We start from the raw sequence: 23,229 nt of genomic DNA, 5'->3' as shown, positions 1-23,229 counted from the left end.
GCTTAGTAACCCGATGTTTACCCTGGTTACCAGGACGCTGCAACGTCACGGATCGCTAGCGATATCGTTTAGTGTGAAGGTACCTTTAGTCAAATCTGTTGCAAGCTATCAGGTCTAAATCACCTTCAGTAATCCCGTAGCAATGCCTCCTTTGCTGTAACCTAAGCATCTGAACAGCTGATGAAAGACTTTACTAATGCTGCAGCCTCTGTCCATGCCTCTAAAATCGAGTCAGGCTACCTGACCACAATGTGTATAGACCTAGATTTATATCTGCTGTTTCGCCCATTTCTTATCCATTGTCATTCACACTAAAGGTCAAATCCTTAGGAAGAATTAGAGTGTTTAGAGTAGGGTCCCATGGTGTGGTTGTCAAGTGTAGACAAGCTGTGCAGACACATTGGAACACCAATTATCAGGAGGACAATGAGTAAATAATATACCAAACCAAATAATTCAAATTCAACAATTGTTTTTATTTAATAACATAAATTTTAACCATCATAAGTAAGTACATAGGTCTTAATTAAGATCATGTGAATCACACCAAAGTGTTAAATATGACACAGAGAGGAGCGTGTCGGACTAAGATAAATAAATATTAGGGGATCATTATAATAATACATGCTGGGTAGCAATGTGTCCACTCAATTAAGTACATCACTGATTGCAATTGCAATCCCTATTACTCGCAACACAATACACACACCATATGCTGCAGATGACTAATCCCTCATTTGTATGCATTAATAACAGCAATAATTACCCATGGTAAGGTCCAAAGTCCTGCTCCAATCTGTGTCAAGTAACCCCAACGCGCGTTTCGCATATAAATAGTGTCGCTTCCTCAGGGGGTGTGGTTTAAGTGATAGATCAGTCCAGTTTAAATAGTAAGCCGTTCCGGTCACAAGACCGCACGGCTGCCTATCAGTACCCGCTGGCAGTGCGCACGCGCACCGCGTCCCATCGTCATGTCAACAGGAGCCCGGAGAGGACGTCCCCCTATGATCACGTGGGCGGGCTTGTATATATTTAATTGTATTTGTTTTAGCACAATTTCTAATTATAAAGCGCACCGTGTCCCATGCAGTCTTTCTTCTGGTCCTTGCTTGGCCGTCCGTCCTGTGTGAGCGAGGTGCGAGGCTTGGCGCCAGCCCGCCCACGTGATCATAGGGGGATGTCCTCTCCGGGCTCCTGTTGACATGACGATGGGACGCGGTGCGCGTGCGCACTGCCAGCGGGTACTGATAGGCAGCCGCGCGGTCTTGTGACCGGAACGGCTTACTATTTAAACCGGACTGATCTATCACTTAAACCACGCCCCCTGAGGAAGCGACACTATTTATACGCGAAACGCGCGTTGGGGTTACTTGACACAGATTGGAGCAGGACTTTGGACCTTACCATGGGTAATTATTGCTGTTATTAATGCATACAAATGAGGGATTAGTCATCTGCAGTATATGGTGTGTGTATTGTGTTGCGAGTAATAGGGATTGCAATTGCAATCAGTGATGTACTTAATTGAGTGGACACATTGCTACCCAGCATGTATTATTATAATGATCCCCTAATATTTAGTTATCTTAGTCCGACACGCTCCTCTCTGTGTCATATTTAACACTTTGGTGTGATTCACATGATCTTAATTAAGACCTATGTACTTACTTATGATGGTTAAAATTTATGTTATTAAATAAAAACAATTGTTGAATTTGAATTATTTGGTTTGGTATATTATTTACTCATTGTCCTCCTGATAATTGATATATTGATGAGTTATTGTACCAACATGGGTCCGCAGTAATTTCTGGTGCCGTATAGAACATTGGAACACCAGTTTATGGTGACACTGAGGTGTTACCTACAAACTTGTGCACTCACTCACACTGCCTTATGGCCCTTATCTCAGGCTTCACAAAACAACCATACAGTGGGACCCTACCCTCCATGTTTTTTATTTATCTCCTATAAATATTTTGCTCTTTTTCTTCTTCTAGTGTTCTGCGTCTTATGCTACCACTGCAGAAGTTCATATACAAAATACAAGTAAGTCCCATATTATTTCACCTGTAATAATAATTAAAACAACTATAATCATTTAAATTGATAAACATGTTCAAAGAAAGCAGGAGGCCAGGAGATATCAGGGAAAATGTCCTCTTTGTGTAATGAAAAATCAAGTGTTCTAAATAAACAGTGAACAAGGAAAGAGTGAATCGTGGGATGGGTGGAGGGATGAGGGTCGTAAAGATAAAAGATGTTGTACTATAAGGGGAAGTCAAAGCAATAAGGAGCTCATTTCTTGTAACAAACTATTTTGAACGAAGATTAATAGGTTTCTTTAACTCTGACAACAAATTATAAATATTTGATAGGAACACAGAAGTCCATTAACTTCAACCCGTAATCCTACTGTGTTGATCCATGAAAAGACAATAATTCCTATGAAGCAGGTGTCGTCAATGTGACCAAAAAAAGGAATTTGACTTTAAAGGGCCACTGTCACCCCCTCCAGCCGTTATAAACTAAAAGAGCCACCTTGTGCAGCAGTAATGCTGCATTCTAACAAGGTGGCTCTTTTAGTTTTTGGTTCAAGTATTCCCAAAATAAAGCGTTTTCAAACTTAGCCAAAATACCTGTCTCTAGCCAGGGAGGCGGGTCCTCACTCCCCAGCTTGAACCGCTACTCTGCCGTCACTCCAATCTTCAGTGGCTTTCGGCGCCGCCCCCTCAGCGCTGTTTACGCTTCAAAACCGGCGCCTGCGCTGTGTAGTACTGTGCTGCGCAGGCGCCGTAAGCTCTGGCCGTTTGACATCCCAGCTAGGCTTGCACACTGCGCCTGTGCGGGCAGTGCGGCCACCCACCTTTGGAATCCCAGCCCCGCACTGTGTTATGCATTATGCAGAGTGCGGGGCTGGGATTCACAAGCAGGGCGGCCGCACAGGTGCAGTCTGCAAGCCTGGCTGTGACGTCAGATGGCCAGAGCTCACTGCGCCTGCGCAGCACAGTAGTACACAGCGCAGGCGCCGGTTTTGAAGCGTAAACAGCGCTGAGGGGGCGGTGACGAAAGCCCCTGAAGATGTGAGTGACGGCAGAGTAGCAGTTCAAGCTGGGGAGTGAGGACCCGCCTACCTGGCTAGAGACAGGAATTGTGGCTAAGTTTGAAAACGCTTTATTTTGGGAATACTTGAACCAAAAACTAAAAGAGCCACCTTGTTAGAATGCAGCATTACTGCTGCACAAGGTGGCTCTTTTAGTTTATAACGGCTGGAGGGGGGTGACAGTGGCCCTTTAAATATGGATGAATCTCTTGTTCAACATCAAATCTTCAGAAATCTTATACTTATAACTTGTAATATATTTTTTATGAAAGACATTCAGTCTCCTCTTGAACCTGTTCAGTGAATTTACCATCATAACATTGTGTTACCCAGAGTTCTGTAGTCTCACTACCAAGGCCCTCTTCTCCTCCAGCTTAACTGTGCCAATGTGGAAAAAGTGAGGTTCATAAATTCATGTTTTAAGGAATCTCAAAGGAAATCTGTCAGCAGGATTTCTCCCTCCAAACTATTTATATGTGCATGTATCTCTTTGAAAGAAAAGTCCTGCAATGCTGTTACCTGGATGGTCCGTTCCTTCATCACAGAGAAATCAGTGGTCAGTCAGGACGAAGCACTGACCTCAGTCACATCTTAGGTTCCCGTCACATGTCCATATAATATCGGTACCTGAAAAATGGTACAGGTGTCATGAGCATTTTGGATCAGTGTGTCATCAGTGTGCCATCACTTTTTTTCTGGTATTGATTTAGATAAATCAATTCCCAAATTTTTCCTATATTTTGCAATATTAAACACATACTGCACAAGGTTATACACGGACCCATATTCTTGTATTGACAAGCCCTTGTCATCCATGCTGCTAGACGAAAAAAGGGGATTCCTCCCCGATAAAATGATGGATCACAAATATTAACCCCTTTCTGCCAGCTGACGGAATAGTACGTCAGCTGGCAGATCCCCTGCTTTGAGGTGGGCTCCGGCGGTGAGCCCACCTCAAAGCCGCGACATGTCAGCTGTTTTGTACAGCTGACATGTGCGCGCAATGAGCACGAGCGAAATCGCGATCTGCCCGTGCCCATTAACTAGTTAAATGCCACCGTCAAGCGCTGACAGCGGCATTTAACTAGCGCTCCCGGCCGGAAGTGCTCGCACCGCTAACCCCCGTCACATGATCGGGGGTCTGTGGTGCACTGCCATAACAACCAGAGGTCTCCTTGAGACCTCTATGGTTGTTGATGGCCGATTGCTTTGAGCGCCACCCTGTGGTCGGCGTTCAAAGTACACCTGCATTTCTGCTACATAGAGGTGATCTGTACTTCGCCTCTATGTAGCAGAGCCGATTGAGTTGTGCATGCTTCTAGCCTCCTATGGAGGCTATTGAAGCATGCCAAAATTTAAAAAAAAAGTGTTTAAAAATATAAAAAAAATAAAAAATATATAAAAGTTCAAATCACCCCCCTTTCGCCCCAATCAAAATAAAACAATTAAAAAAAATCAAACATACACATATTTGGTATCGCCGCGTTCAGAATCGCCCAATCTATCAATAAAAACAAAGGATTAACCTGACCGCTAAATGGCGTAGTGAGAAAAAAAATCAAAACACCAAAATTACGTTTTTTTGGTCGCCGTGACATTGCATTAAAATGCAATAACGGGCGATCAAAAGAATGTATCTACACCAAAATGGTATCATTAAAAACGCCAGCTTGGCACGCAAAAAATAAGCCCTCACCCGACCCCAGATCATGAAAATTGGAGACGCTACGGGTATCGGAAAATCGCGCAATTTTTTTTTTTTAGCAAACTTTGGAATTTTTGTTCACCACTTAGATAAAAAATAACCTAGACATGTTAGGTGTCTATGAACTCGTAATGACCTGGAGAATCATAATGGCAGGTTAGTTTTAGCATTTGGTGAACCTAGCAAAAAAGCCAAACAAAAAACAAGTGTGAGATTGCACTTTATTGCAATTTCATCACACTTGGAATTTTTTTCCCGTTTTCTGTTACACGGCATGGTAAAACCAATGGTATTGTTCAAAAGTACATCTCGTCCTGCAAAAAATAAGCCCTCACATGGCCATATTGACGGAAAAATAAAAAAGTTATGGCTCTGGGAAGGAGGGGAGCGAAAAACGAAAACGAAAAAACGGAAAAAGCTCCGGGGGTGAAGGGGTTAAGGTATCATTTTATTCCATTTCCTATAACCTACATGCTCATACAGACGGCTTAGGAGAGTTCGTCCTGCTGACAGATTCCCTTTTAAGCCAGTTCAGCAGGAATGAGTAAAGTCCTTAAGCCTTTGACTGTTTGTCAGAGCATTAAGTTGACGAGCTATTATGTTTTTTTGAGTATTTTTGCATGTCCCGATTGACAATGTGAGATTGTCAGTTTGTTGATAAAGAGAGCATTTTCTGTCTGTGAAACTCCGAACATGCTGATGTCATCTACAGTGTCATCACAGAGGTTAAAGAGAACCTGTCAGAACAGTTTTGTATGTAAAATAAAGGCATGGCTGTAATGGTGCTATAATAAAATTATATACATCAGCACATAAGAGATGAAAGAACGTTGAAATTTGGTAACTTTATTGTGATTCGATCTGTGTTAAATAGAAATGGAGACCTCTTTTGAGTTGCAAATTCTTACTTCCACTCTCGGCTCTCTACGGCCGGGACGCATGCACACAGACCACGGGGCTTCCCCCACTATGACGTGGCATTCCACCTTGCCCACACACCATATAAGGCACTGCACCTCATCCCAGAACTTAGCCATGAGGCATATAGTTCCGCTTTACTCAGATCTCCCGAGCATCAACATACAGGTATTGTCTTATGGCACTACTAACTTTCCTCTGGGTTTTATCTCTCCTTTGCCAGCATGTTTATTTTTGTTTCCTCTCTGCCAGCATGTTAGTCCATGTTTTAGTTATCATACCTTATTTCCCAGATGGAGTTGTCACACTTTACATCCCTTATGTTGCGATCATCACTCTAGTACTACTTTATCATCACTGCTTACCACTCAGTCTCTTTTGGTACTTTTCCTTTTTTCTTTCTTTATCTTTTTTTATTTTTCTTTTCCTTTCCTACGTACTCTTCTTTTTTTCCTGCATATAGAAATACTGTATGTTCCATGTTCGTATCCATTTCTTTACCTTTATACTGGTTGTTCTCTTTTATCTTCTATGTACATTGTTCACTTAGAGATCTGTTAAATAGTGATGATCGAACGTGCTTGGATATAGGGTTATCCAAGCATGCTTGGGTGTTATCCGAGTATCCTGTAGTGCTCAGATAATATGTTCTAATCCCTGCGGCTGCATGTTTTGTGGCTGTATAACAGCTGCAAAACACGCAGCCACATGAACTTGAACATATTATTCAAACACGCCCGAGATACTCTGATTACACCTGAGCACTATTGTATAACACGTTATCCGAGCACATTCGCTCATCGCGATTTTTGAATGTATACATGCATTTGGCACCTCCACTGAAATACCTTTAAAGCTGCCACTTTCCACTGGTTGCACATGAGGCCCAGCTATACTGCATAAATATTAATATATAGTCGGCCTTCATGATTCTCCAATTTATTATTTTTGTTTATCCTTTTGCATACTCTTAACTTACTTGATTTCTATACTATGTCATAACGTCTGCTATATTTCAATGTACTAGGTGCATTAGGACTTTTTTTTCAGATATCTGTGTATAGGATATACTTTAACCCCTTCATGACCTTGCCGTTTTTTGCAATTCTGACCAGTGTCCCTTTATGAGGTAATAACTCAGGAACGCTTCAACGGATCCTAGCGATTCTGAGATTGTTTTTTCGTGACATATTGGGCTTCATGTTAGTGGTAAATTTAGGTCGATAATTTCTGAGTTTATTTGTGAAAAAAACGGAAATTTGGCAAAAATTTTGAAAATTTCGCAATTTTCACATTTTGAATTTTTATTCTGTTAAACCAGAGAGTTATGTGACACAAAATAGTTAATAAATAACATTTCCCACATGTCTACTTTACATCAGCACAATTTTGGAAACAAATTTTTTTTTTTGCTAGGAAGTTATAAGGGTTAAAATTTGACCAGTGATTTCTCATTTTTACAACAAAATTTACAAAACCATTTTTTTTAGGGACCACCTCACATTTGAAGTCAGTTTGAGGGTTCTATATGGCTGAAAATACCCAAAAGTGACACCATTCTAAAAACTGCACCCCTCAAGGTGCTCAAAACCACATTCAAGAAGTTTATTAACCCTTCAGGTGTTTCACAGCAGCAGAAGAAACATGGAAGTAAAAAATGAACATTTAACTTTTTAGTCACAAAAATGATCTTTTAGCAACAATTTTTTTATTTTCCCAAGGGTAAAAGGAGAAACTGGACCACGGACGTTGTTGTCCAATTTGTCCTGAGTACGCTGGTACCTCATATGTGGGGGTAAACCACTGTTTGGGCGCACGGCAGGGCTCGGAAGGGAAGGAGCGCCTTTTGACTTTTTCAATGAAAAATTGGCTCCAATCTTTAGCGGACACCATGTCGCGTTTGGAGAGCCCCCGTGTGCCTAAACATTGGAGCTCCCCCACAAGTGACCCCATTTTGGAAACTAGACCCCCCACGGAACTTATCTAGAAGCATAGTGAGCACTTTAAACCCCCAGGTGCTTCACAAATTGATCCGTAAAAATGAAAAAGTACTTTTTTTTCACAAAAAAATTATTTTAGCCTCAATTTTTTCATTTTCACATGGGCAACAGGATAAAATGGATCCTAAATTTTGTTGGGCAATTTCTCCTGAGTACACCAATACCTCACATGTGGGGGTAAAGCACTGTTTGGGCACATGGTAAGGCTCGGAAGGGAAGGAGCGCCATTTGACTTTTTGAATGAAAAATTATCTCCATCGTTAGCGGACACCATGTCGCGTTTGGAAAGCCCCTGTGTGCCTAAACATTGGAGCTCCTCCACAAGTGACCCCATTTTGGAAACTAGACCCCCCAAGGAACTCATCTAGAGGCATAGTGAGCACTTTAAACACCCAGGTGCTTCACAAATTGATCCGCAAAAATGAAAAAGTACTTTTTTTTCACACAAAATTTCTTTTAGCCTCAATTTTTTCATTTTCACATGGGCAACAGGATAAAATGGATCCTAAAATTAGTTGGGCAATTTCTCCTGAGTATGCCGATACCTCATATGTGGGGGTAAACCACTGTTTGGGTGCACGGCAAGGCTCGGAAGGGGAGGCGTGCCATTTGACTTTTTGAATGGAAAATTAGCTCCAATCGTTAGCGGACACCATGTCGTGTTTGGAGAGCCCCTGTGTGCCTAAACATTGGAGCTCCCCTACAAGTGACCCCATTTTGGAAACTAGACCCCCCAAGGAACTTATCTAGATGCATAGTGAGCACTTATAACCCCCAGGTGCTTCACAGAAATTTATAACGCAGAGCCGTGAAAATAAAAAAATAATTTTTCTTTCCTCAAAAATGATTTTTAGCCCAGAATTTTTTATTTTCCCAAGGGTAATAGGAGAAATTGGACCCCAAATGTTGTTGTCCAGTTTGTCCTGAGTACGATGATACCCCATATGTGGGGGTAAACCACTGTTTGGGCGCACGGCAGGGCTCGGAAGGGAAGGCACGCCATTTGGCTTTTTTAATGGAAAATTAGCTCCAATCATTAGCGGACACCATGTCGCGTTTGGAGAGCCCCTGTGTGCCTAAACATTGGAGCTCCCGCACAAGTGACCCCATTTTGGAAACTAGACCTCCCAAGGAACTAATCTAGATGTGTGGTGAGCACTTTGAACCCCCAAGTGCTTCACAGAAGTTTATAACACAGAGCCATGAAAATAAAAAATGTGTTTCCTTTCCTCAAAAATATTTTTTTAGCCCAGAATTTTTTTATTTCTGCAAGAGTAACAGGAGAAATTGGACCCCAAAAGTTGTTGTCCAGTTTCTCCTGAGTACGCTGATACCCCATATGTGGGGGTAAACCACTGTTTTGGCACACATCGGGGTTCGGAAGGGAAGTAGTGACGTTTTGAAATGCAGACTTTGATGGAATGCTCTGCGGGCGTCACGTTGCGTTTGCAGAGCCCCTGATGTGCCTAAACAGTAGGAACTCCCCACAAGTGACTCCATTTTGGAAACTAGACCCCCAAGGGAACTTATCTAGATGTGTGGTGAGCACTTTGAACCCCCAAGTGCTTCACAGAAGTTTATAACGCAGAGCCGTGAAAATAAAAAATGTGTTTCCTTTCCTCAAAAATATTTTTTTAGCCCAGAATTTTTTTATTTCTGCAAGAGTAACAGGAGAAATTGGACCCCAACCGTTGTTGTCCAGTTTCTCCTGAGTACGCTGATACCCCATATGTGGGGGTAAACCACTGTTTTGGCACACATCGGGGTTCGGAAGGGAAGTAGTGACGTTTTGAAATGCAGACTTTGATGGAATGCTCTGCGGGCATCAGGTTGCGTTTGCAGAGTCCCTGATGTGCCTAAACAGTAGAAACCCCCCACAAGTGACCCCATTTTGGAAACTAGACCCCCCAAGGAACTTATCTAGATGTAAGGTGAGCACGTTCAACCCCCAAGCGCTTCACAGAAGTTTACAACGCAGAGCCGTGAAAATAAAAAATCATTTTTCTTTCCTCAAAAAAGATGTTTTAGCAAGTTATTTTTTATTTTCACAAGGGTAACAGGAGAATTTGGACCCCAATATTTGTTGCCCAGTTTGTTGTGAATACGCTGATACCCCATATGTGGGGGTAAACCACTGCTTGGGCACACGTCAGGGCTTGGAAGGGAAGTAGTGACATTTGAAATGCAGACTTTGATGGAATGGTCTGCGGGCGTCACATTGCATTTGCAGAGCCCCTGATGTGCCTAAACAGTAGAAACACCCCACAAGTGACCCCATTTTGGAAACTAGACCCCCGAAGGAACTTATCTAGATGTGTGGTGAGCACTTTCAACCCCCAAGTGCTTCACAGAAGTTTATAACGCAGAGTCGTGAAAATAAAAAATAATTGTTCTTTCCTCAAAAATTATGTTTTAGCAAGTAATTTTTTATTTTTGCAAGGGTAACAGGAGAAATTGGACCCCAACAGTTGTTGCCCAGTTTGTCCTGAGTACGCTGGTACCCCAAATGTGGGGGTAAACCACTGTTTGGGCGCACGTCGGGGCTTGGAAGGGCGGGAGCACCATTTGACTTTTTGAACGCAAGATTGGCTGGAATCAATGGTGGCGCCATGTTGCGTTTGGAGACCCCTGATGTGCCTAAACAGTGGAAACCCCTCAATTCTAACTTCAACACTAACCCCAACACACCCCTAATCCTAATCCCAACTGTAGCCATAACCCTAATCACAACCCTAACCCCAACACACCCCTAACCACAACCCTAACCGCAACACACCCGTAACCCTAATTCCAACCCTAATCCTAACCCTAATCCCAACCGTAACCCTAATCCCAACCCTAACCACAACTGTAACCCCAACTCACCCCTAACCCTATCCGTAACCCTAACCACAAGCCTAATCTTAACCCTATTTCAAACCCTAGCCCTAATTCCAACCCTAACTCTAATTCCAACCCTAACCCTAAGGCTATGTGCCCACGTTGCGGATTCGTGTGAGATCTTTCCGCACGATTTTTGAAAAATCTGCAGGTAAAAGGCACTGCGTTTTACCTGCGGATTTACAGCAGATTTCCAGTGTTTTTTTGTGCGGATTTCACCTGCGGATTCCTATTGAGGAACAGGTGTAAAACGCTGCGGAATCCGCACAAAGAATTGACATGCTGCGGAAAATACAATGCAGCGTTTCTGCACGGAATTTTCCGCACCATGGGCACAGCGGATTTGGTTTTCCTTAGGTGTACATGGTACTGTAAACCTGATGGAAAACTGCTTCGAATTCGCAGCGGCCGATCCGCTGCGGATCCGCTGCCAATCCGCTGCGGATCCGCGGCCAATCAGCTGCGGATCCGCGGCCGATCCACGGCCGATCCCCTGCGGATCCGCGGCCGATCCGCTGCGGATACGCGGCCGATCTGCTGCGGATCCGCGGCCAATCCGCTGCCGATCCGCTGCCGATCCGCGGCCAATCCGCTGCCAATCCGCTGCGGATCCGCGGCCAATCCGCTGCGGATCCACTGCCAATCAGCTGCGGATCCGCGGCCGATCCGCGGCCGATCCCCTGCGGATCCGCGGACGATCCGCTGCGGATCCGCTGCCGATCCGCGGCCGATCCGCCGCGGATCCGCTGTTGATCCGCGGCCGATCCGCTGCGGATCCGTGGCCGATCCGCTCTGTGTGCACATGCCATAACCCTACCCCTACCCCTAACCCTACCCCTACCCGTAACCCTAACCCTACCCCTAACCCTACCCCTAGTTCTAACCCTAGTTCTAACCCTAACCCTAGTGGAAAAAGAAAAAAAAATATTTTCTTTATTTTATTATTGTCCCTACCTATGGGGGTGATAAAGGGGGGGGGTTTATTTATTATTTTTTTATTTTGATCGCTGTGTTAGAACCTACCACAGCGATCAAAATGTACCTGTAATGAATCAGCCAGCCGGCAGATTCGGCGGGCGCACTGAGCATGCGCCCGCCATTTTGGAAGATGGCGGCGCCCAGCGAGGAGACGGACCGACACCGGGAGCCTCGGTAAGTATAAGGGGGGGAGATCGGGGCACGGGGGGGGCGTCGGAGCACCGGGGGGTGACATAGGAGCAGGGGGGGAGCGGGCAGGAGGACGGGGGAGCGGAGCACAGGACGGAGGGGACCGGACCCCATGGGAGCACTGGGGGGGCGATCGGTGGGGTGGGGGGGGGTCACTTCAGGTTTTCCAGCCATGGCCGATGATATTGCAGCATCGGCCATGGCTGGATTGTAATATTTCACCAGTTTTTTAGGTGAAATATTACAAATCGCTCTGATTGGCAGTTTCACTTTCAACAGCCAATCAGAGCGATCGTAGCCACGGGGGAGTGAAGCCACCCCCCCTGGGCTGAAGTACCACTCCCCCTCTCCCTGCAGATCAGGTAAAATAGGAGTTAACCCCTTCACCCGATCTGCAGGGACGCGATCATTCCATGACGCCACATAGGCGACTTGATTTCTATACTATGTCATAACGTCTGCTATATTTCAATGTACTAGGTGCATTAGGACTTTTTTTTCAGATATCTGTGTATAGGATATACTTTAATTTTGGTTGTTTATATAACCATCATTATGGTATTTTTATTTCTGTATTTAGATGTACCTTGATAAAGGCTTTGTATGGCTGAAACATTGGTGTTTCTGTTTTACATAGGTTGGATTTCGATAAAATAACCAAATTTCAACGTTCTTTCATCTCTTGTGTGCCAAAATATTTAATTTTATTACTTGACCACTCTTCTAAGCATTTACTCCTAGGTAGGCCAGTTTCACACGTCCTGCTATTTACGGTACCGGAAATATCAGTGCCTGTGTGTCCGTGTGTGTAATACTTGTGGCAACAGTGTGCTGCATCAGTACCACACATATCGGTGAATGGGAAGCAACTGTACAGTTAGCGCTGTTCCCCGGTGACAGGTGATGAAGACCGCTCGCATCATTCTCCAATGCTCTGCCGGCGATCAGCGTGAGCTGGGGAGGATGTTGAGGGCTTGTCAAATGCCCTCAAATTAGAGTTTGTCAGTGGCATTTAACGGGTTAATAGCCACGGGTGGATCGCGATTCCACACGTGGCTTTTCCGGGCACATTTCAGCTGTTCAAAACAGCTGGTATGTGTTGTGAAAGATGTGGGCTCACCACCGGAGCCCACATCAAAGGGAGTGAATCTGACATTGGCGAAAATGTGTGCTCTGATGTCGGAAAGGGGTTAATTATTTTAATAAATAATTTTTACAAATGCCGTGGGGTACCCCCATTTTTGGCAACCAGCCTTGCTAAAACAGATAGCTGGGGTCTGGTATTCTCAGGCTGGTAAGGGGCCCTCATCTCCTGTAATAAAACAAAAATTAAAAAAACAATAATATCCTTCACCTGTTCAACATTCTGTCCCACACCATAATCCATGTCTGGGATTAAATAGTTTTCAGATGCAACCATCCAGGCTGAGAACTACTGATAACTGAACTGCTGCGAGCACAGTATCAGTGACAAGCAGTGACCTCTTCGAGGTTACCGTGGGTCACTGAGGATGCGGTCCAAGCCGGGCTGAACTGCGGTGACCTCAATTCAGCTCAGTGAGTTCACCACAGATAAAAGAACAAATATCCACAGTAAGCTCACTGAGCTGAATTGCTGTGAACGCTGTTACTTTTTCTCATGGTGCTGAGGTCACTGCAGCTTAGCCCGGCTGGAAAAACAGACTCAGTGACCCACGGTAACCTTGATGATCCCACTGCTGGTCACTGATACTGCTGGTCACTGATGCTGCGCTCGCTGCATCTAATTTATCAGTGGTTCTCAGCCTGAATGGTTGCATCTTGGCACCGTCCAGGTTGAAAACTATTTATCCTTAGACTTGGATTATGATGTGTGTGACAGAACATTAATGAATATTAGCAAATAATATATATGCAGTCTATCCTGCTCCCTTTCTATTACTGTCTAATATTAGTGCCACGGGGCACTTTCTTTTTCTAAATACATATTAATACAAAATAACTATATTATAATATTTATTAACATATATATATGTCCTCAAATAATGGCAAGAATGGAGTTATTCTGTATTAATATGTATTTAGAAAAAGAAGTGCCCCCTGGCACTAATATTAGACAGTAATAGAAAGGGGCAGGATAGACTGCATATATTTTATTTGTTAAGAAATATATATAATAATATACCGGTATTTAAAAAAAAAAATCACCTTCTGCAGGCAGGTGCCCGCGGCAGCGCCTGTGCTGCAACATGATCACATCTGCCTGCCTGCAGAATGTGATTTAAAAAAAATATATATATATATATAATATTTATTATGTAAACTAGGGGGCAGGTCAGTGAGGGATCAGTGACCTGTCAGAAGCCATACTGGTTAATACCTAAGCAGAGCACCACATGAAGCCCCCCCACAGGCCGCCCCGGAGCACAAGCATCTCACTAACTCAAAACTGTAAATAAAGATTAAATAACAACCACAAGACGGATTTCATCAACCAATGGATTATTTTAATCAGTATATTGGCGCCAACCTAAAAATGTCTGTAGGTTACCGAGCAAAATTATGCTGACAGGTTCCCTTTAAGGGATTAACTAGATATTTCATTTTGGATTGCATCAGGGAAGGTAAAACTGGTATGATTGAAGAATACTTTTTACGATGCCTGTGCCCCAGATACACAATTCCCTCTTTGTTTTCCTAATGAGAAGTCTATCTGATATTAAAATTGCTCTTTCTGGGATGAAAGTAAAGGTGTTGTTATAAGAGAGGTGCATTTTTCCTAACTCCTAGCTCTCATTGTAAAGAAATAAAACCTTGATGCACAAAGCCTCTTAATTCAAGTCAGTCGCTTTACCTCAAAAACTAAAGAAAATATTAATAAACAGTAAATGAATCTGGTCTCTGAATGCCCAAATTTATAATGGCGTATATTGGAACATTATTAATATTATTAATCATAGTGTAGTGAAATATATTGTATTATGTTCAAAAATGCATTAATACTGCGCTGTTAGTAATGTATTTGTCTTTTTCTTTTATAGTGGGCACGTGTTACAGTAAGTATCTACTTTTTCAGTGTGTATATCTTCTTACATACTGTATACCTAATGCTTTCCCACAGATTATACAGCACATGCTAACTATTGTCCTGTAAATATAAAATCTACAAATATCTCTTGATTAAAAACTTTGCTTATAAGACAATAGTTCTTGAGTGGGGCATCCTAGTATTGAAATCCCCCAGTTAGTAATTAAGCTATGCATAAACACAGTATGTGAAAATACACTTAGGGTATATGCACACATTAAGCATTTACACAAAATGTGTCTCTTGTCATAAAAAATTCGCTACAAAATATGCACGGTTTTTATGCATTTTTTTAATGCATTTTTTATGTGTTTTTTTTTCCCAATAAACTAAATCTAAATGGCAAAAAAACTGCAAAAACAGTGAATGAATTGACATGCTTCAGATGTGACACTGTTTTACATCTGCAAGGAAAAAATTGGCAGCATATGTGTTAGGGTATGTTTCCACGTTCAGGAAACGCTGCGTTTTTGACGCTGCGTTTTTCTGCTGCGTCAAAAACGCAGCGTCCAGATGTTACAGCATAGTGGATGGGATTTTATGAAATCCAGACTCCACTATGCGTTTAAAAACGCATGCGTTTTTGCCGCGAAAACGCATGCGTTGTGCGTTTTTTCAAAACGCTGCATGTTGCTACTATGAGCAAAACACGCAGGTACACCGCAGGTGACCTGCCAGTGACCTCAGGTGCAGTTTTGGTCAGGATTTTACTTGCATAAAATCCTGACCAAAGACTGATGCAATCCTGAACGTGGAGACATACCCTTAGACATCAGGAATTTCATTCATTTTGCTCTGCTAAAATATGGAAAAAAACGCAGCAGTAACACAATGTGTGCACAAACTCAGGCTTATTCTCACTACAGTGAACTAAATCATCTTCGGTAATGCTTTCACCAACAGATCACTGAGGATCTGACTGCCGGGACTCCCACAAATCTGTAAAGGTGTTTCTTCATCTTCCTAAATAGAGAATGTAAAAAGAAGCAACTTTACAAAAAAATAAAATTCCGAATCCTTAGTCCTTAACCAGATTAAAGAGCATATAACACAAGGAAAACCCTGCAAAATTAAAAAAAACTGCAAAATGTCCTCAAATAATGTCAAGAATAGAGTTATTCCTTTTTAAATATGTATTTAGCAAAAGAAAGTGCCCTCTGGCACTAATATTAGACAGTTATAGAAAGGGGGCAGGATAGACAGCATATTTTGAACAAAAGAACATCCCATTAGTTTTTTATTCTGACTTATCAGAAAAAATATCATCAGAAAATAAGCTAATTATTTAAATCAGACTTTTATTATTATATTACGCTGGTCTTTAGTAGCAGTTACAGTATGTTGATAATTATTGTTTTACTGCAGCTAACTTGCTAGCTTTGCTGTTTAAGGTACCTTCACACTGAGCGACTTAACAACGAGAACGACAACGATCCGTGACGTTGCAGCATCCTGGATAGCGATCTCGTTGTGTTTGACACACAGCAGCGATCCGGATCCCGCTGCGATATCGTTGGTCGTAGCTGAAAGTTCAGAACTTTATTTGGTCGTTAGATCGGCGTGAATCGTCATGTTTGACAGCAAAAGCAACGATACCAGCAATGATTTACATGGAGCTAATGACCTGTGACGACCTGTGAGAACGATAAGTGAGTAGCCCTTACGTCACAGGATCGCTCCTGCATCGTTCTGGAGCTGCTGTGTTTGACATCTCTACAGCGACCTAAACAACGACGCTCCAGCGATCGGCTCGTTGTCTATATCGCTGCAGCGTCGCTGAGTGTGACGGTACCTTTAGCCTAGGACAGGATGAGCACTATCATCTCATCAGTAGAGGGTGAAAAAGTTTTATTCCTTCTGCAAACTGGTTTGCACAAAACTTCACATCTAGTCTATATGCAGCATGGTTGTCACGCTATGTCTGTCTTCGGTAAGGAAGTGGGCCTCAAACTGTCCCTGGAACTGGAACCTTAACTATCCCTGTCCCAGGGGTACTCTTGAAGGTAGAGAGGCCCAAGTCTCCAACCTTACTATGCTCCTGTTACACCCTGATCTGTCCCCTCCCGTACCCCATGAGGCATGGGGCATAAATTGCAAGGTAAACAAGACACAAAGATGAAACAGGGATAACCGAAAGCAACAAACATACAAACACTCACCAAAGGTGAGGTATATAGGGAAGGATAGGAATGTACCAAACAAATGGGAATAGGACAATAAGGAAAGCATACCTCCAATAACAGCATGCAACAATATCCAGTAGTAACACTGATCTCCAATTTAGTGACTCCAAGGTGCTAGGAAGAAAAGCTTTCACTGGCAAGGCAGAGAGGGTCTGGCTAGGTTTTATAGGGAGAGGTAAAAACCAGATCAGAAGCAGCTGAAATGGAGCTGCAAGTTTCTGACCATTATAGAAAGGGTCGTTACCCTTTTCAGCACCAAAGGAAACCAAGTCCACTTAATATGGGATACAAACTCACAAGCTAATTGGAAGATCTATGATTCACAATATGTAGTTATCTTCTGACTGCAGATCTCCCAGGAGGACGTGACACCCGTGATATTGGTATAAAAATGTAATAGATAAATGTAATACTTAGTGCTCATTCATGTCAGTGATTTTTCTGATACGCAAAAAACAGTCCAAGTTTTATTACGGTTTTTGGCCAGATTGTCATCTGGGTGTAAACACATTGGGCCCAAATCATCATTGCATTTACCCCCTTTTTTACGTGAATACCTCTTAATTAGTGACTTTTTGATTTGCAACAAATTCATTAAATGATTTGTGGCTTTTTCAAGCTGTCTTTTGTGTTTTAGTTAGTTTTCTGATTTTACTCCAATATGGATTTCAAGATATGTTTGACAGATTGACGAAATATGTCTTTTATAATAAATCACAAAATTTGGGCAACTGTACTCCAGTCTCCCTCTGGAGTGATTTTATATACAACAGTTATTTTGGTGACATTTTTTTGCAAAATTTTGCGAAACGGTCAATATTTACAGCTGAGTAGAAATATAACCAGTTCAAATTTGGGCTTTGTGCAAAATTCATCAATTGTGTGCGCCATTTTAATGAATGTAGTGCATCAGCGAAAGCCACAAATTAAAAAAAAAAAAAACTTAGAAAAAATGCAAATGATGAATCGGGCCCAATTAACTTGTAGCAGCCACCGCCATGTACTGCATGTTAACTACATTTTACAAAAGAATATGGGGTCCAGATGTCAGACCGCAACCGATCTGATGACCCACAGACAGATCACCAATATGTTATGACCAGATAATCCCTTTAGCTCCTTTTTAATGCAGCTCCCTATACAGATAATACTGTCTGTACAGACATGCAGGAATGAGATGTGTATTCACTATGACAGTCGACAGGGACATTATTCAAATAAACTGAAATCAGGAATAGACACTTAATAAAATCTACTCTAAGGTGTACAGTATGGGAACACTTTATATTGTATGGAAGTTCTAAAATAAATACATTCTAAATAATATTCCCAAGTGTATTAAGAAAGTAGTTATCAAACCATGCTGAAAAACATTCTTGAGATTTCTTCTTTCTACAGATGGCCCCATTGTAGCTTGTGATACCTGTGCTGGATCCTGTGATACTGGTCCATGTTTCTGTATAGATGGAATAGAGTCTTGTGTCCCCACAACAGCAGATGTCTGCCTTTCAGAATCCAATGACTGCTGCCCCACTGATTATTACTATAACAGAAGTGCCATCTGTTGCACAGGTGCGGTATGACCTGATGGAATTTATATTATTTAATCAGGTTTTTTTCTGGTAACTGTTGTCTACTAATATTATGACAATCTTTAATCCTGTCAGACACAGCAATATGCAATCCTCCATGTGCTGATGATGAATACTGCACAGCAGGAACATGTGCATGTAACATAACCATGTACAAGAACAAAAGTGAGTACAGCCTTACTAAATCATGCAATAATAGAGAGTCTTACTATGTAGTATTTTACCTGTGTGCTAAAATCTTAACGGAAGTGCAATTTCGCCAATCACTTATATATCTCTATAACAATTATTATGCTCGCCTTCCCAAGGTCCTAAGACTGCCCTCTTTCTTTGTTTGTTGGCTGCAGCGGTGACTACTCAGAGACAACTTTGTTTTTTGGCTGCATCCAATTACTAGGAGCTCATCGGCTGATGCCATCTACCTCGGCAGAGCCACTGATCTCAGTGTCTGTTGTTTGATAGATATACGAGCAATGGGGGCATAATAAGACTTGGTCATGGAAAACTCTTTTAGGGCAAAGTTCATTACTTGCTAGAAATCAAATGCATTTCACATTCTGTGGCAACTTAATGGGGCACTAGTGTTTCTCATCATTGCATCATTTTTACGATAACGGCACAATAACACTTTCTGGCTGACCTTAGAGACGTGTCCTACCCTCATTTTGAGGACAGAACTTGCTGATTTAAGTAAGAGAACAAAATACACAGGAAGAAAGAACAAAGCACATCATAACACAATCGCTTCAAAGTAAAGTAGTGAGAAATTGTAAGGTGGAAGACCGGGTTGCAGGTACCTGTACTGAGCCGGGTCCAGAACTGTTGAGGCTGCGTCCCATGTTTCCTGGGGGAAGGAATAGGGGACCGGACAGGCCCCATGACCCGGGCAGTGGGGGCTTGTTTAGGTAGAAAACCCGTCCGGAAGCTGAGAGAAAAGCGCGAAGCAGCAGTGGGGTTCCCGCCGTCAGTGTGCGAGCAGTAAGGTGGGGAGCGCGCTCAGCATTCGAAGCGCTGTGACAGACTGCAGTAGACAGCTCCTGGTGCCACCAGAGAGACAGCTACACCATGTTCTAAATTATTATGCAAATTATATTTTTCTTGGATTTTCCTAAATGGTCGGTGCAAATGACAGTCAGTCTAATAAAAGTCATCACCCGTTAGAGTATACATCGAATTTTATTGAAGAAACCTCCCAATGATAACAGTATAATCTCCAAAATGAATAAAAACTCAAAATGCACTGTTCCAAATTATTATGCACAGTAGAATTTCTAAACATTTGATATGTTTTAAAGAACTGAAAATGCTCATTTGTGGAATTTGCAGCGTTAGGAGGTCACATTCACTGAACAAAAAGACTATTTAACTCCAAAACATCCTAACAGGCCAAGTTACATGTTAACCTAGGAACCCTTGTTTGATATCACCTTCACAATTTTTGCATCCATTGAACTTGTGAGTTTTTGGAGAGTTTCTGCTTATATTTCTTTGCATGAAGTCAGAATAGCCTCCCAGAGCTGCTGTTTTGATGTGAACTACCTCCCACCCTCATAGATCTTTTACTTAAAGGGAACCTGTCACCCCGTTTTTTCCGTATGAGATAGAAATACCGTTAAATAGGGCCTGAGCTGTGCATTACAATAGTGTATTTTGTGTACCCTGATTCCCCACCTATGCTGCCGAAATACGTTACCAAAGTCGCCGTTTTCACCTGTCAATCAGGCTGGTCTGGTCAAATGGGCGTGGTGACATCGCTGTTCCTTCCCCCAGATCTTGCTTAGTTTTCTGTTGGTGGCGTAGTGGTTTGCGCATGCCCAAGGCCCGAATCCACTTCATAGGTGTGGAAAAAGAGCGCGATATGCGCTATTCCCCTGGTGATCGGTGGGGGGCGGCCATCTTCCTGTGGCCGCGCGTGCGCAGATGGAGCGCTCTGCTGTCTGGGGCTTCAGGAAAATGGCCGCGGGATGCCGCGCGTGCGCAGATGGAGATCGCGGCGGCCATTTTCCTGAAGCCGAGATACGAACTCCACAAAATACACTATTGTAATGCACAGCTCAGGCCCTATTTAAAGGTATTTTTATCTCATACGGAAAAAACGGGGTGACAGGTTCCCTTTAATGATAATCCAAAGGTTCTATATAGGGTTGAGGTCAGGGGAAGATGGTGGCCACACCATGAGTTTATCTCCTTTTATGCCCATAGCAGCCAATGACTCAGAGGTATTCTTTGCAGCATGAGATGGTGCATTGTCATGCATGAAGATGATTTTGCTCCTAAAGGCACGTTTCTGCCTTTTAGACCATGGAAGAAAGTTGTCAGTCAGAAACTCTATATACTTTGCAGAGGTCATTTTCATACCTTCAGGAACCTTATAGGGCCCTACCAGCTGTTTCCCCATGATTCCAGCCCAAAACATGGCTCCTCCACCTCCTTGCTGATGTCGATGCCTTGTTGGGACATGGTGGCCATCCACCAACCATCCACTACTCCATCCATCTGGACCATCCAGGGTTGCTCGACACTCATCAGTAAACAAGACTGCTTGAAAATTAGTCTTCATGAATGTCTGGGCCCACTGCAACCGTTTCTGCTTGTGAACACTGTTTAGGGTCGAATAGTAGGTTTATGCACCACAGCAAGCCTTTAAAGGATCCTACACCTTGAGGTTCGAGGGACTCCAGAGGCACCAGCAGCTTCAAATATCTGTTTGCTGCTTTGTAATGGTATTTTGGCAGCTGCTCTCTTAATCCAATGAATTTGTCAGGCAGAAACATTCCTCATTATGCCTTTATCTGCATGAACTCTCTATGTGCTCTGTTTCAGTCACAAATCTCTTCACAGTATGATGATCACTCTTAAGTTTTCATGAAATATCGAATGTTTTCATCTCTTACCCAAAGGCATTGCACTATTTGATGCTTTTCGGCAGCAGAGAGATCCTTTTTCTTTCCCATGTTACTTGAAAACTGTGGCCTGCTTAATAATGTGGAACATCATTTTTAAGTAGTTTTCCTTTAATTACAATCACCTGGAAAACTAATTATCACATGTATTTAAGATTGATTTCAGTGATCCATTGAGCCCTGAGACATAATACCATACATGAGTTTATTTGAAAAACAAAAGAATTAAATCTTTATGACACTTAAATCCAATTTGCATAATAATTTGGAAGACGGTGTAGTGTAGGAGGCACCGCGCGCCCAGTGACAGTAAGGTTGGTGCTCGTGCGGACAGCCCAGGGCCGGGTACAGGGCAGTACCCTGCGGACCTCACTGCCAGACAGCGTACCACAACCCTTGTTTAACCCCGGATTGCTGCAGCTATTGTTGCATTGGCTGAACCAGCTTATGGACTAGGGGCTTAGCAGAAGGTACCGAAGACTGACCACTGCCACCAGGAGACGGATCACTAACCTTGGACCCCCCTTTAGGACATTTCGTCGACAGATACAAGGACTACTACCCTCATCGGAACATTTGCGGCTGAGGAAACCATAGACACGATAAGTTTACTGAATGAACTGTTGCTATTTTTTCTATTCACCTTTATTCTTTCCTTGCATTTGCAATTTAACTGTTTATCTCCCTGGGAGGAGTACTGTTTTTGTTCAATTAAATTGTTAACCCTTGCTCTGCCTCTCGTACGTCACTGCATCTGGCAACTTGCATTCAACATAGTGGTCTAAAACATTCAGGTGTAGTGATGAGCGAAAACTTAATCTCCGAACACTAACAAATACTCAGAAGTCACCCAAGCGTGCTCGGGAAAACCCGAGCAATGAGTATATTCGCTTATCACTACTCAGGTGTGCTACTCACTTTGTTAGGTTGTGAAGCAGGAGGCACAATACTGAAGCGTCAGAGACCGACACTTGTGATTCCACCGCTGCCACCAATATGTCAGGGACATCACAAAGATATCCCACCACTGCCACCAATTGTCAGGACCATCACACAGTGGACTGAAGATTGATGGACGAGGCAGCTGCTACTATTGCTACTAGGCAGGTTAATAGGCGCTTTCACAGTGAACGTATAGTATATACACATCCGACTCCACCCTTAACCCACAAGTATGTATATATACAATATATATTGTATCTCGCTATAGCATTGCAGGACATCGTGGCAGTGACCTAGGCAGACACAGTCCATATACGGAAAACATGGGTCTTTTATTTTAGCCAAAAGTCAAAAAACAGTGAAGAAACCAAAAACAACAAAGACTTGCCCGGCTAGGCGCTAAATAACATACTAAAATAAAGAGACTCCAGCTCCACGAACTGTGATGGTACATGTCCACAATCAGGAACTGCTTCGGGTTTGACACTGTACTTATGCAGCATCAAACCCGCAGCAACCAGATGTTGCCCATTATGCATCCACAGACGCCCGCGGATCACCCACGGACACTGACAGGCAACGAGTTTTTCCAGACCTCAGCATGTCAATTTACATCAATAGAATGTATTGAACGCGGTGAATACGCACGGTTCAGTGAATTCATCCAGATTTCCCTGAGTTCAATAGATGGCAATTCATTGGACGCAACAAACATACGCTGCGTCCAAAGCGCTGCTAGTTCCGAATTGTGGACACCCAGCCTTATGGA

At 42.9% G+C, this 23,229-nt stretch overlaps 1 protein-coding gene across 2 annotated transcripts in view; it reads left to right on the top strand.

The window, feature by feature from the left end:
- LOC143815762 (uncharacterized) overlaps positions 1-23,229 on the top strand; it is a 785,716-nt gene that overhangs the window by 576,820 nt on the left and 185,667 nt on the right. For both annotated transcript variants that reach the window (XM_077295356.1, XM_077295355.1), the window contains exons 36-39: positions 2,001-2,049; positions 14,794-14,808; positions 18,422-18,595; positions 18,691-18,780. In XM_077295356.1, the coding sequence (XP_077151471.1) occupies positions 2,001-2,049; positions 14,794-14,808; positions 18,422-18,595; positions 18,691-18,780 (328 nt within the window). The remainder of the gene's footprint in view (positions 1-2,000; positions 2,050-14,793; positions 14,809-18,421; positions 18,596-18,690; positions 18,781-23,229) is intronic.

Source organism: Ranitomeya variabilis, chromosome 3 (assembly GCF_051348905.1).
Source record: "Ranitomeya variabilis isolate aRanVar5 chromosome 3, aRanVar5.hap1, whole genome shotgun sequence".
NCBI lineage: Eukaryota > Metazoa > Chordata > Amphibia > Anura > Dendrobatidae > Ranitomeya > Ranitomeya variabilis.
This window is presented reverse-complemented; position numbering and strand designations above follow the sequence as displayed.